The sequence below is a fragment of the Triticum dicoccoides genome, chromosome 4A, assembly GCF_002162155.2.
Source record: "Triticum dicoccoides isolate Atlit2015 ecotype Zavitan chromosome 4A, WEW_v2.0, whole genome shotgun sequence".
Lineage (NCBI taxonomy): Eukaryota > Viridiplantae > Streptophyta > Magnoliopsida > Poales > Poaceae > Triticum > Triticum dicoccoides.
In genome coordinates this window covers 604,922,547-604,935,158 of record NC_041386.1, presented here as the reverse complement: position 1 = coordinate 604,935,158, position 12,612 = coordinate 604,922,547, and the positions used below count along the sequence as shown (strand labels likewise).

At 46.3% G+C, this 12,612-nt stretch overlaps 1 protein-coding gene across 1 annotated transcript; it reads right to left on the bottom strand.

The window, feature by feature from the left end:
* Positions 1–7,276: 7,276 nt before the first annotated feature.
* On the bottom strand, positions 7,277–12,267 carry LOC119287252 (ABC transporter G family member 3-like). Its single transcript, XM_037566776.1, has 11 exons — positions 11,310–12,267; positions 11,064–11,143; positions 10,111–10,397; positions 9,678–9,849; positions 9,250–9,363; positions 9,022–9,150; positions 8,629–8,820; positions 8,444–8,530; positions 8,010–8,282; positions 7,823–7,930; positions 7,277–7,732 (listed from the first exon to the last, which is right to left on the bottom strand). The coding sequence occupies exons 1-11, from the start codon at positions 11,785–11,787 to the stop codon at positions 7,469–7,471; spliced, it is 2,184 nt and encodes a 727-aa protein (XP_037422673.1). The 5' UTR covers positions 11,788–12,267; the 3' UTR covers positions 7,277–7,468.
* Between the last annotated feature and the right edge of the window lie 345 nt (positions 12,268–12,612).

Here is a 12,612-nt window from a genome sequence, read left to right as displayed (position 1 = left end):
AGGTAACTGTACCTGCTCCCTTATTGGAAAGTAGTACATCACAGAAACCTGTTTCTGCGACACCTACACCAATTAGTGAGGAAGCTAATGATAATGATCATGAAACTTCAGAACAAGATACTACTGAACCTCGTAGATCAACCAGAGTAAGATCCGCGCTAGAGTGGTACGGTAATCCTGTTCTGGAAGTCATGCTACTAGATCATGATGAACCTACGAACTATGAAGAAGCGATGGTGAGCCCAGATTCTGAAAAATGGCTTGAAGCCATGAAATCTGAGATGGGATCCATGTATGAGAACAAAGTATGGACTTTGGTTGACTTGCCCGATGATCAGCAAGCAATTGAGAATAAATGGATCTTCAAGAAGAAGACTGACGCTGACGGTAATATTACTGTCTACAAAGCTCGACTTGTCGCAAAAGGTTTTCGACAAGTTCAAGGGGTTGACTACGATGAGACCTTCTCACCCGTAGCGATGCTTAAGTCTGTCCGAATCATGTTAGCAATTGCCGTATTTTATGATTATGAAATTTGGCAGATGGATGTCAAAACTGCATTCCTGAATGGATTTCTGGAAGAAGAGTTGTATATGATGCAACCGGAAGGTTTTGTCGATCCAAAGGGAGCTAACAAAGTGTGCAAGCTCCTGCGATCCATTTATGGACTGGTGCAAGCCTCTCGGAGTTGGAATAAACGCTTTGATAGTGTGATCAAAGCATTTGGTTTTATACAGACCTTTGGAGAAGCCTGTATTTACAAGAAAGTGAGTGGGAGCTCTGTAGCATTTCTGATATTATATGTGGATGACATATTACTGATTGGAAATGATATAGAATTTCTGGATAGCATAAAGGGATACTTGAATAAGAGTTTTTCAATGAAAGACCTCGGTGAAGCTGCTTACATATTAGGCATAAAGATCTATAGAGATAGATCAAGACGCTTAATTGGACTTTCACAAAGCACATACCTTGACAAGATTTTGAAGAAGTTCAAAATGGATCAAGCAAAGAAAGGGTTCTTGCCTGTGTTACAAGGTGTGAAGTTGAGTCAGACTCAATGCCCGACCACTGCAGAAGATAGAGAGAAAATGAAAGATGTTCCCTATGCGTCAGCCATAGGCTCTATCATGTATGCAATGATGTGTACCAGACCTGATGTGTGCCTTGCTATAAGTCTAGCAGGGAGGTACCAAAGTAATCCAGGAGTGGATCACTGGACAACGGTCAAGAACATCCTGAAGTACCTGAAAAGGACTAAGGATATGTTTCTCGTATATGGAGGTGACAAAGAGCTCATCGTAAGCAGTTACATTGATGCAAGCTTTGACACTGATCCGGATGATTCTAAATCGCAAACCGGATACGTGTTTACATTAAACGGTGGAGCTCTGGTGCAGTTCTAAACAGAGCGTCGTGGCGGGATCTACGTGTGAAGTGGAACACATAGCTGCTTCGGAAGCAGCGAATGAAGGAGTCTGGATGAAGGAGTTCATATCCGATCTAGGTGTCATACCTAGTGCATCGGGTCCAATGAAAATCTTTTGTGACAATACTGGTGCAATTGCCTTGGCAAAGGAATCCAGATTTCACAAGAGAACCAAGCACATCAAGAGACGCTTCAATTCCATCCGGGATCTACTCCAAGTGGGAGACATAGAGATTTGCAAGATACATACGGATCTGAATGTAGCAGACCCGTTGACTAAGCCTCTTCCACGAGCAAAACATGATCAGCACCAAGGCTTCATGGGTGTTAGAATCATTACTGTGTAATCTAGATTATTGACTCTAGTGCAAGTGGGAGACTGAAGGAAATATGCCCTAGAGGCAATAATAAAGTTATTATTTATTTCCTTATATATCATGATAAAAGTTTATTATTCATGCTAGAATTGTATTAACCGGAAACATAATACATGTGTGAATACATAGACAAACAGAGTGTCACTAGTATGCCTCTACTAGACTAGCTTGTTAATCAAATATGGTTATGTTTCCTAACCATGGACAAAGAGTTGTCATTTGATTAATAGGATCACATCATTAGATGAATGATCTGATTGACATGACCCATTCCATTAGCTTAGCACCCGATCGTTTAGTATGTTGCTATTGCTTTCTTCATGACTTATACATGTTCCTATGACTATGAGATTATGCAACTCCCGTTTGCCGGAGGAACACTTTGTGTGCTACCAAACGTCACAACGTAACTGGGTGATTATAAAGGAGCTCTACAGGTGTCTCCAAAGGTACATGTTGGGTTGGCGTATTTCGAGATTAGGATTTGTCACTCCGATTGTCGAAGAGGTATCTCTGGGCCCTCTCGGTAATACACATCACATAAGCCTTGCAAGCATTGCACCTAATGAGTTAGTTGTGAGATGATGTATTATGGAACGAGTAAAGAGACTTGCCGGTAACGAGATTGAACTAGGTATTGAGATACCGACGATCGAATCTCGGGCAAGTAACATACCGATGACAAAGGGAACAACGTATGTTGTTATGCGGTCTGACCGATAAAGATCTTCGTAGAATATGTAGGAGCCAATATGAGCATCCAGGTTCCGCTATTGGTTATTGACCAGAGACGTGTCTCGGTCATGTCTACATTGTTCTCGAACCCGTAGGGTCCGCACGCTTAAGGTTTCGATGACAGTTATATTATGAGTTTATGAGTTTTGATGTACCGAAGCTAGTTCGGAGTCCCGGATGTGATCACGGACATGACAAGGAGTCTCGAAATGGTCGAGACATTAAGATTTATATATTGGACGGCTATATTCGGACACCGGAAGTGTTTCGGGTGATTTCGGAGAAAACCGGAGAGCCGGAGAGTTACCGGAACCCTACCGGGAGTAGTAATGGGCCATATGGGCCTTAGTGGAGAGAGAGAAGGGCGGCAGGGTGGGCCGCGCGCCTCCTCCCCCCCTTGGTCCGAATTGGACTAGGAGAGGTGGGGCGGCGCCCCCCTTTCCTTCTCCCTCCCCACTTCTTTCCCCCTCCTAGTAGGAGTCCTACTCCTACTAGGAGGAGGACTCCTCCTGGCGCGCCTATAGGGGCTGGCCGGCCTTCTCCCCTTGCTCCTTTATATACGGGGGCAGGGGGCACCCCAGACACACAAGTTGATCCACGTGATCATATTCTTAGCCGTGTGCGGTGCCCCCTTCCACCATAGTCCTCGATAATATTGTAGCGGTTCTTAGGCGAAGCCCTGCGACGGTAGTGCATCAAGATCGTCACCATGCCGTCGTGCTGACGGAACTCTTCCCCGACACTTTGCTGGATCGGAGTCCGGGGATCATCATCGAGCTGAACGTGTGCTAGAACTCGGAGGTGCCGTAGTTTCGGTGCTTGATCGGTCGGGCCGTGGAGACGTACGACTACATCAACCAAACGCTTCCGTTGTCGATCTACAAGGGTACGTAGATCACACTCTCCCCCTCTCGTTGCTATGCATCACCATGATCTTGCGTGTGCGTAGGAAATTTTTTGAAATTACTACGAAACCCAACACTGCCGCCACGCCCGGATCCTCCTCTGTTTCCGCGCCCACCAGCCCGCCTCGTCCTGCCGCCTGCCCCACCGAATCCCCCTCGACTTCCGCCCTACCCACTACGCCACTGCCACGTTTACCACCACGCGCCGAACCAGTTGCACCCACTAAAAACTTCCATAAATGGCCACACGCTCCAAGTCCGGTTTTTGCATGACTAGGCGTCTCTTTCTAGCTGATTCCACCTCCACCGCAATCTCTCCCATTCCTCCCACATATAAGTCTGCCCTCAAGGATCCCAATTGGTACCAAGCTATGTTAGATGAATTTAACGCTTTAATGAATAACTCTACTTGGTCTTTGGTGCCTAAGCCTGCAGGTGTCAATGTGGTTACGGGGAAATGGATTTATCGCCACAAGTTCAACATGGACGGCTCCTTGGCACGTTACAAAGCTCGTTGGGTGGTTCGTGGGTTCACTCAACGTGAAGGTGCGGACTATGACGAAAATTTTAGTCCGGTGGTCAAACCGGTTGCGATTCGTGTTGTCCTCAGTCTCGCCACCACACAGTCATGGCCCATTCACCAACTGAATGTCAAGAATGCCTTCTTACATGGCGATCTTCATGAGACGGTGTATTTCTCTCAACCGGAAGGGTTCGTGGACCCCTCCTTTCTGGACCATGTTTGTCTTCTTCACAAGTCCCTCTATGGCCTCAAGCAAGCACCACGCACATGGTTTCTTCGCTTCCAAAACTACTTGCTCTCTCTCGGTTTTTGTGCTTCCAAAAGTGACACCTCGCTCTTCATTCTTCATCGTGGTTCCACCATTGCCTATTTGTTGTTGTATGTTGATGATATCATTCTCACCGCCAACTCTCAACGCGCCTTAGACTTTATCATTCGGTCTCTTAAGTCCGAATTTGCCATGTTTGACTTGGGTGTTCTTCATCATTTTCTTGGCATAAATGTCACCCCCAACGCCTCTGGCCTCTTTCTTAGCCAACAACAATACACTTTGGAAATTCTAGAGCGAGCAAAGATGTTAAACTGCAAGCCGCCGGTGTCTACGCCCATTGACACTAGCTCGAAGCTCTCCTCCAACGACGGACGTGTTCTCTCAAATCCCACCCACTATCATAGCTTGGCTGGCGCACTCCAATACCTCACCCTCACCTGTCTGGATATTGCCTATGCTATTCAACAGGTGTGGTTGTTCATGCATGAGCCACGGGATTCCTATCTGCAGCTCATTAAGAGGATTCTTCGCTACCTCCACGGCACCTCCCACTATGGCCTACAATTCTACAAATCATCCACCGCCGATCTCACATCTTACACTGATGCCGATTGGGCGGGATGCCTTGACACACGTCGTTCCACTTCTGGTTTTTGTGTGTTCCTTGGGTCCAATCTTGTCTCATGGTCCTCCAAGCGGCAACACACTGTCTCTCGTTCTAGTGCCGAGGCAGAATATCGGAGTGTCGCCAATTGTGTTGCCGAGGCTTGTTGGCTCCGTCAACTTCTCCACGAGCTCAAGCATCCCCCTCTCCGCGCAACCATAGTCTACTGTGATAACATCAGTGCCACCTACCTTTCCTGCAATCCCGTCCAGCATCAACGTACTAAGCATGTTGAGATCGATCTCCATTTTATACGTGATCGTGTGGCATTTGGCGAGGTCCAGGTCTTGCATGTTCCCTCCTCATCGCAATTCGCCGATCGTTTCACCAAGGGACTGCCATCGCCGATCTTCCATGACTTCGGGACCAGCCTCAACGTCCTTGCCCACGGAGTTCCGGCTGAGGGGGGGTGTTAGACTAGCATGTATATATACTGTAACGTTCACGTTTGGTGTAACTCTCCTGTAAATCAGGATCACCGCATGCCAGGGCCTGCGTGCCTATTTTGTAGGGCTCCTTCCATGTATATATGATGTACTCTGTAACGATCAATACAAGGCAAGAGATATTTCTCCCTAACTCTTTCAGGCCTGTTTTTGGATCTGAATGATCTTGCGAGCCACATCAGCAGCTCCGGCTGCCCTGCTCTGGACTCTGGAGGAAGTTGAGCTCCAACAATGCTGCTTCTTTCTCTCCGGCAATACCAAGATGGCTTCCTCCTCACTCAAGACATTGGTCATCAATGGCAACTACACGGACATGGCGGCGGATGAGGATGATGACAGTGATGAAGTTTTCAGGCCCCTGCTCTTGTTCTTCTCCGCCTCGCATCACATCGTCGATACAACTCAACCACATAGCATGCCGTCTCTTATGGATGCGTCGATTAAGCTGTGCTGCTTCGATGAAATGAATCACCATTTGGGCATTCTTGGCGCGCTGTCTAATGTGACAACCCTGCCTGTACTTGTCGCATTTGGATGTCACGGTATGCCTTGATACCCACTTTCATTCCTTAATTTGTCTGGAGGCATTCAAACATAACAAAATGACTATCTATCTATCTATCTATCTATCTATCTATCTATCTGGGTTTCAGTTGTTGCTCGATGAGAGTCATGCGTATCTTCCTCCATTTAAGTTTGAGAACCTGAGAACCTTGTTCCTGGATGAGTGCCGTATTAGCCATGACTTTCTTGGGCTGCGCCAATACCTCTGCAACTCACCTAACCTGCAGAAGCTCAGTTTGTGCCTTTGCTTGCAAGGTGCTACTGCTACTTAATACTTATTTCATCAACTATCACCATAACTATTCAATACATTGTGTGATGTTGATTCCTGTGTGTCTGTGTTGTTCAATAGGTCTCGGATTTCCAAACTACAGAGGAGGTGAAACAACGCCGCCAGTCATATTCTCAGGAATCAGGACCTGGTGCATTTCAAGTGCAACAACCTTAGGCTTACTGAGCTTATATTCTCAGGAATCAGGACCGTGAAGCCTCTGCGTTGTTCATGTTTTTTATTGGCATGGGGAAGAATCTGCCAAGCAACAAGATCGAATTATTTCAACTTTTGAACTAGAGTAGCACAGCAGTATGGCAATGCACTATGTATGTTGTCTATCGTTTGCTGATGCATGTATGTCCAGGTTGCATGTCCAAGCCCAAGCGTATGTATCGTTTGCTGATGCATGTATGCCCAGGTTGCATGTGCAAGTATATATTGCAAAAACTATGCACTTGGTAATGAATATCTATCGAGTTTGTGTCGAGTGGGGGGGTTATATTAATTAACTAGTAGTATATGTAAGCGAGGATTGACATCAAAAACAAATTCATGAATCCTTGGGTTTGATTTTCTTGGATGGTTGGATCGTTTGGATTTCACCGATTCCTAACTTTTATACTACTAGTGTAGACTGTAGAGTATGTTCTTGGTTGAAATGGAAGTATCTTGTATAGCATCGTCCATATGATTTATTTATTTTCGTTTGGGATAACATTTTCTCATCTTTTGTATAGTATATATGTCACTGATTTTCTGTTAGTGAGATTGTTCTCTACCTTTCTTTCCTTGACTCAAACATCCACCGTCTCCAGCAGTCCAGCTACATTCAGAAATTTGAAGCAGCAATGGATTTAATGTCAAGCTTCATCTCTGGCCTGAATGTCCAGCTACATTCAGCTTCATCTACAATGTCATAAACCTACTGAAATTGGGAAATACCTCCAAGATAACACCTTCCAAGAGGAGATTGCTACTCGACCGTCAAATATCGACCGATCCAACCAGGAAGAGAAAACTTGTGGACAACAAACAAAGGCCAAGGAAGCAATAATTAGTGCAAAAAAATGGACAAGAAAAGCACATAACCAACTCATGATCCATTCCTTCAGCTCCCATACATACAGTATATATATGTTATGTTACACACACCTGTTCCTCCAATTTCCTCTCTCTCTGTTTCTCTTCTACTTTCCGTGCGTCAGATATGCCTACCTAGCAAGGAATCACACATGTATACACCCAAAAAAAACGTCTTCCAATAGCTCAGGGCAAACTCACTTTGGAGCTGCACTAGTGTGGATGCTGGGCCAGCAAGAGCGCCTGCCAAGCCTCACATGTCTCCTCACATCTAGACGAAGCAAAACATACAAGACGACCCGGTAGCCGATCGCCATCAGGAGCAAAACAAGGAGGTTCATCCACTTGGCGCCTGCCGATGATGAAATGCCATACGAGCCTCGGACAGCCTGCACGCCGGGTATTGTCCTTGTGGCCCCGACTGCAAATGATGTATCGACATACTCGTTCTCGACCAAGCCCTGCAGCAGCACTGGTCGTTAGCACGCCTGACCCGGTTGAAGCAAGATAGGGTTTATGTAGGTTACATGAGATGGTCATGTATAACTTACCTGGACGGCGTATGTATGGAACGAAATGTAGGACAGCGGATAGTTCCACACGGCCACTGGTATTGCGTCTCGGATCCGAAAATACCCAGCCACCAGCATCATGACAACCTGAAGTAGCCATGGTTATTTAATGTTGGTACATTCGATATTTGTGCCCACTTGAAAGAAGACCAAGATGGAAACTCACATATAAGCAAATCAGGGTTAAGGTGCACTTGTAAGTTTCAAGCCAGATGTAGGCAACAATCATCATAAGTGCCTCGTTAGCCAACAGGCACGTAAAGATGGTGATTATAAAGTACATAAGGAAGCTGAACTCATTCCTGAGGCCTATCAGGAAGTAGAAAACCAACGACGACGAAATAGACACCAGAAATAGGAAGGGGATGCTGGATAGGAAGTGGCCTAGTAGGAAAACCAATGTCCCAGAATGCCGATTTGAATCCTCATGGGAATATATCTGCATAGAAGGAATTAAATGTTAGTACCTAATATTGCTGTGATTTTGGTACTTATTGTTTATCACCAACGAAGTCTACGATGAATAGGAAGACATCATTCAGCAATAAATCATATTTTTTACAAATAAAATTTATTAGGAAGGAAATTAAAAAAAACTACCTTGATCTCATCAATATGCGCAGGTACACCACAAACACTTAAAAGGACGAGAAATGAAACAAACACAAATATCGCAGAAATCCTAACCTGTCAAAACAAAGTGAACATTGAACATCAAATCGTAAATACAGTTAAGAAATAAAATTATCAAGTAAATCGGAACATAATACTGTAGTGAGACTAACCACTACAGATGATAATGAATGACCAATGTCGATAAATATGGTGCCGATTGAGAGAGCAAGAAGCATATACAAGACAAGCCTGCTCCAGAAGTACTTCCAGTCTCTTGACATAATTAGCAATGATCTCCAAGTGAGAATTCCAATTCTCGCTGCATCACTGGCTCTGCCTTTACTTTTCAAGTAAGGACCTTCCTGCATCACACCATGTAGACAATAGTTTATTCACTATCATGGTTCATGGATATTGCAGTGTCCTATTTCTCAATCTAACATGGTTGATTGTAGAATTCCTACTCTATGATCGGTGACAAGAACATTAGTATCAATTCTGTGTTTGTGGAAGGGGTGACATAGATGGCATTTTCATTACTCTAGGGTGTAAAGCAGTAGTACCTTCTCAATCAATTTTGCAATCATCAATTCAACAGCGGCAGCTTCAGCCGATGATTTGTATGTTGCTTCTAGTGTCCGGATTGCCACAGCAGTGTCCATGCTCACTGATGAGAAATCCCCTTGATCATCCTGTTAATAACTACAAAGGTTTTTATCTCTCGCAGCAAAAGTACATTGTTGGACTGAAGATAAAATCAAAATTGATGTCAAAATAAAACCAAAAGATACCTGCAGATTCTTGCACATTGCTATGATTCTGTCAAAGTCGGTATTGATTGCCCTCAAGAAGTGGTCAGATGGACTTTGCATGATTGGACATGGAAACCCAGCATTTGAGAAGTGCTACAACAGAACAAGGCCAGGTAAAGAGTACAGAAAGCCATCTACAACAGGAATAAAGCTGCAGCAACAAGGATCATACAAGAAAAGAGAAACTGTTGTCACGAATATATAGTTTTGTTCCTAACAATGCAACTTGGACTCGATTAACAACTCATGCCATCTTCGAGTAGCTAAAGACGACCCTTGTATCTCGTCTAAAAAAATATGAAGTTAACCCTGTTCACGTAACTGGATACCGTCGTTTCACTCGTGGTAAATTTAAATTGGTATTGAGCAGAGTTAATAATTAATACTGCAGAGAAACACGCATTCACCTGCAGGCAAGCCAATGTTTCCCCAAAGAAGAGGGTATTCCCATTTGAAAGCAAGCAAATCCGATCGAAAAGTCCAAAAACCTCCGTGCTGCTTTGATACATTGTGAAGATGACTGTGCACCCTGTGCTTGCAAGTTTCTTCAGTGTTACCATCAAGAGGAGTGCAGAAACACTACATCACAAGAAACAAGAAGAGAAATTAGTTACATGGATCAATTTAATCTGCAGTTTATATGTAATGTGCAAAGACATAAGCCATAATCAAGGCTGCATTAATTGTGTTAACACCCATTATACATGAAACACAATAATCTCATGCTTAGCAGTGAGTTTTGTCTCTGATTGCAAGACAAAAGCACACACATACGCAACAGGTACTGTTTTTTAGTAAGAATTCGAAGAGTTAAATATAATTATGGAGAGGAGAAATAACCTGTCGAGGTGGTACAGAGGCTCATCGATGAACAAAACATGTGGCCTCATCACAAGCTCCCTTGCAATGCTGACCCGCCTCCTCTCGCCAGTTGGAAGCCTCTTTGTAAAGCAGTGTCCACCAATGAGTTTGTCAGCATGGTCACCCAACGACATGGCCGCGATAGCATCTTCCACAAATGACTTATTGGAAGAGAAGACGCTCGGGAGCTGCAAGAGCGCTGAGTAGTACAGCATCTCCCGTACTGTGAGAGATTCGATTAGCACATCGTCCCGGTCAACATACCCCTACAAGCGCTCCAAGGAACAGGACATAAACAATCCATGGTATGGCAGTGCTATCATCAATAGCAAAATCAACATTTTATTTTAGCAACGTAAATGTATGAACTGATGGAACGGTGGACAAATGAAGCGGCATACATGGAAGTAGTTGGTCATAGATAATTCAGTTAAATTTGATTTAACAGAAGACACACACTTTCCATCAGACATGTGCATTTCTTTCTTCAGATGTGCATGGGGGCAACTCAAGTAGGTTCAGACTTGAAGCACCAGAATTCGGAGGCAGCAGAGTGGTAAGTAGACTAGTACGTAATGGTTTGTGTGAGGAAGAGATAGCTTACACATGATCCATATAGTGATAGATATTCAGTTGTTTGGCGTGACACAATCAAATCGATCACTTACACGCGACACTGAACTTGAAACATGACGCTTTGAGCATGCGGAGTAGTGATGAATGTGACAAGTGGAGGCTCTAAATGGCCATCAAAGCAATGAAACTTGACAAATATATATGAGGCATAAGTTGACACTAGTCTGAGGATGTTTGATTTAACAGAGCATACATTTTTCAACACGATTGTGCAACTTTCAGATGTGAACCGGCGACTAAGTTCAGACATGTAGCAGCAGAGTAGTAGTTTGTGTGAGGAAGAAAGGGGAGCTTACATATGATCCATATGGCAAGGGTGACTTGACGCCATTGACGAAGACGTCGCCGTACATCCGCTCGGCGCCGCGCAGCCTCCCTGAGAGCAGAGCAGTTAGTGGGAGAGTGGCATCAGTTAGTGAGCTCAAATTCAGTTACTAGCGGAGTGGAGTGGAGTGGAGTGGAGTGTGACATCAGTCAGTGACAGAAGCTCAAATTCAGTGAAAGCAGCAGAGTGGAGTGAGGGCGAGGCAAGAATCTGTAACCTGCTATGGCCCGGAGGAGGGTGGATTTGCCGGAGCGGGCGGGGCCCATGACGACGGTGAGCGTGCCGGGCAGCGCGTAGCCGCTGGAGCCCCTGACGACGCGGCCGGGGCGGCGGCCGTCCCGGACGGAGACGCTGAGCTCCTTCCAGACGAGCGCGGCGCCGGCCACCTTGCGCTCCCGGAATCCGGAGCCGGACGCGGACGCGGAGGGCCCCGGGAGGGAGGTGGACGGGGACGGGTAGGCGCTGCTGGCGGCGGAGGCGGAGGCGGAGGCGAGGTGGATGGAGGAGGAGGAGTCCGCTGCGTGGGCGGCGGCGTCGACGGTGATGTCGTCCCCCCAGTCGGGCGAGTCCTCGAAGGAGACGGGCCGGCCCGGCCTCGGGAAGTAGTAGCGCCGGCCCGCGCCGCCGGCCGGGGCGGAGGGGCTCCCCGCCGAGGAGGAGCTGGAGCGGTACTGGTCCGACGACGGCGCCTCCATGGCCAAGAAGACAGAGAGAGAGACTGGAGATGGGTGAGGGTGGGAAATCTGTCTGCTCTGCTTGGCTTTGATTTGCTTTGCTCTGTTGCTGTGGTCTGGAATCTAGGAGGACGCCATTGCCGCTTTGGCTTTCGGCTTTGGGGCTCCCTTTGTCGCTTTGTTCAAAGATAAAGAGAGGATTTTTCCTCTTTCCTCGGTGGTGCTGTGCTCGCTGTCTTTAATGGAGTGCTGCTGCTCTGCTCCTCTCCGCTGAAGAGAGAGGTGTTGAGCTAGTAGCTGCCTAGCTGAGCGCCTGAGCCGAGCTGCAGGACAGCAGAGCAGGAGTGGAGTGGGAGGGGAGAGAGAGAGAGTGAGCATGTGATGGCCCAGCTGGCGGAAATGGAGGAGACGGACGTCGCCTCGGCTCGGGAGTGGAGTGGAGTGGAGTGGCGTGGCGTAGAGCGGTAGGTAGAGAGAGTGGCGGTCACGAGGCCGCCCGAGGAAGACGACGAGGGAGGCGACGCGAGAAACAAGAAACACCACCAATACCTCTGGGTCTGGTACCCAACAAAACAATCAACAAATTTAATCCACCCCTGCTTAATTATCCTTAGTAGTACGTGCGAGGGAAAAGAATTCAGTTTACCCTCCAAACAAGTTCAAACGTGGGCGGCAAAAGGGATAAAGGACCACACCAAATAAAAGAAGCTTCATTCCAAGTTAACTTCTCCCCTTCTTTCCTTCCTTCACACTCAAAGTCTCCAAGAGCGAGAGATTTTCCCCTCCAAGATGGGACCATCTGATATTTTCCCCTCCTCATACCTAGCCTATATCTGGGCGGATATG

Coding starts and splice junctions, on each gene's coding strand:
- LOC119287252 (XM_037566776.1), bottom strand. CDS start 11,787: ATGGAGGCGCCGTCGTCGGACCAGTACCGCTCCAGCTCCTCCTCGGCG. Junction 9,364..9,677: donor AAACATTGGCTTGCCTGCAG/GTGAATGCGTGT, acceptor GTTCTGTTGTAG/CACTTCTCAAATGCTGGGTT. Junction 8,821..9,021: donor TTGCAAAATTGATTGAGAAG/GTACTACTGCTT, acceptor GGTGTGATGCAG/GAAGGTCCTTACTTGAAAAG.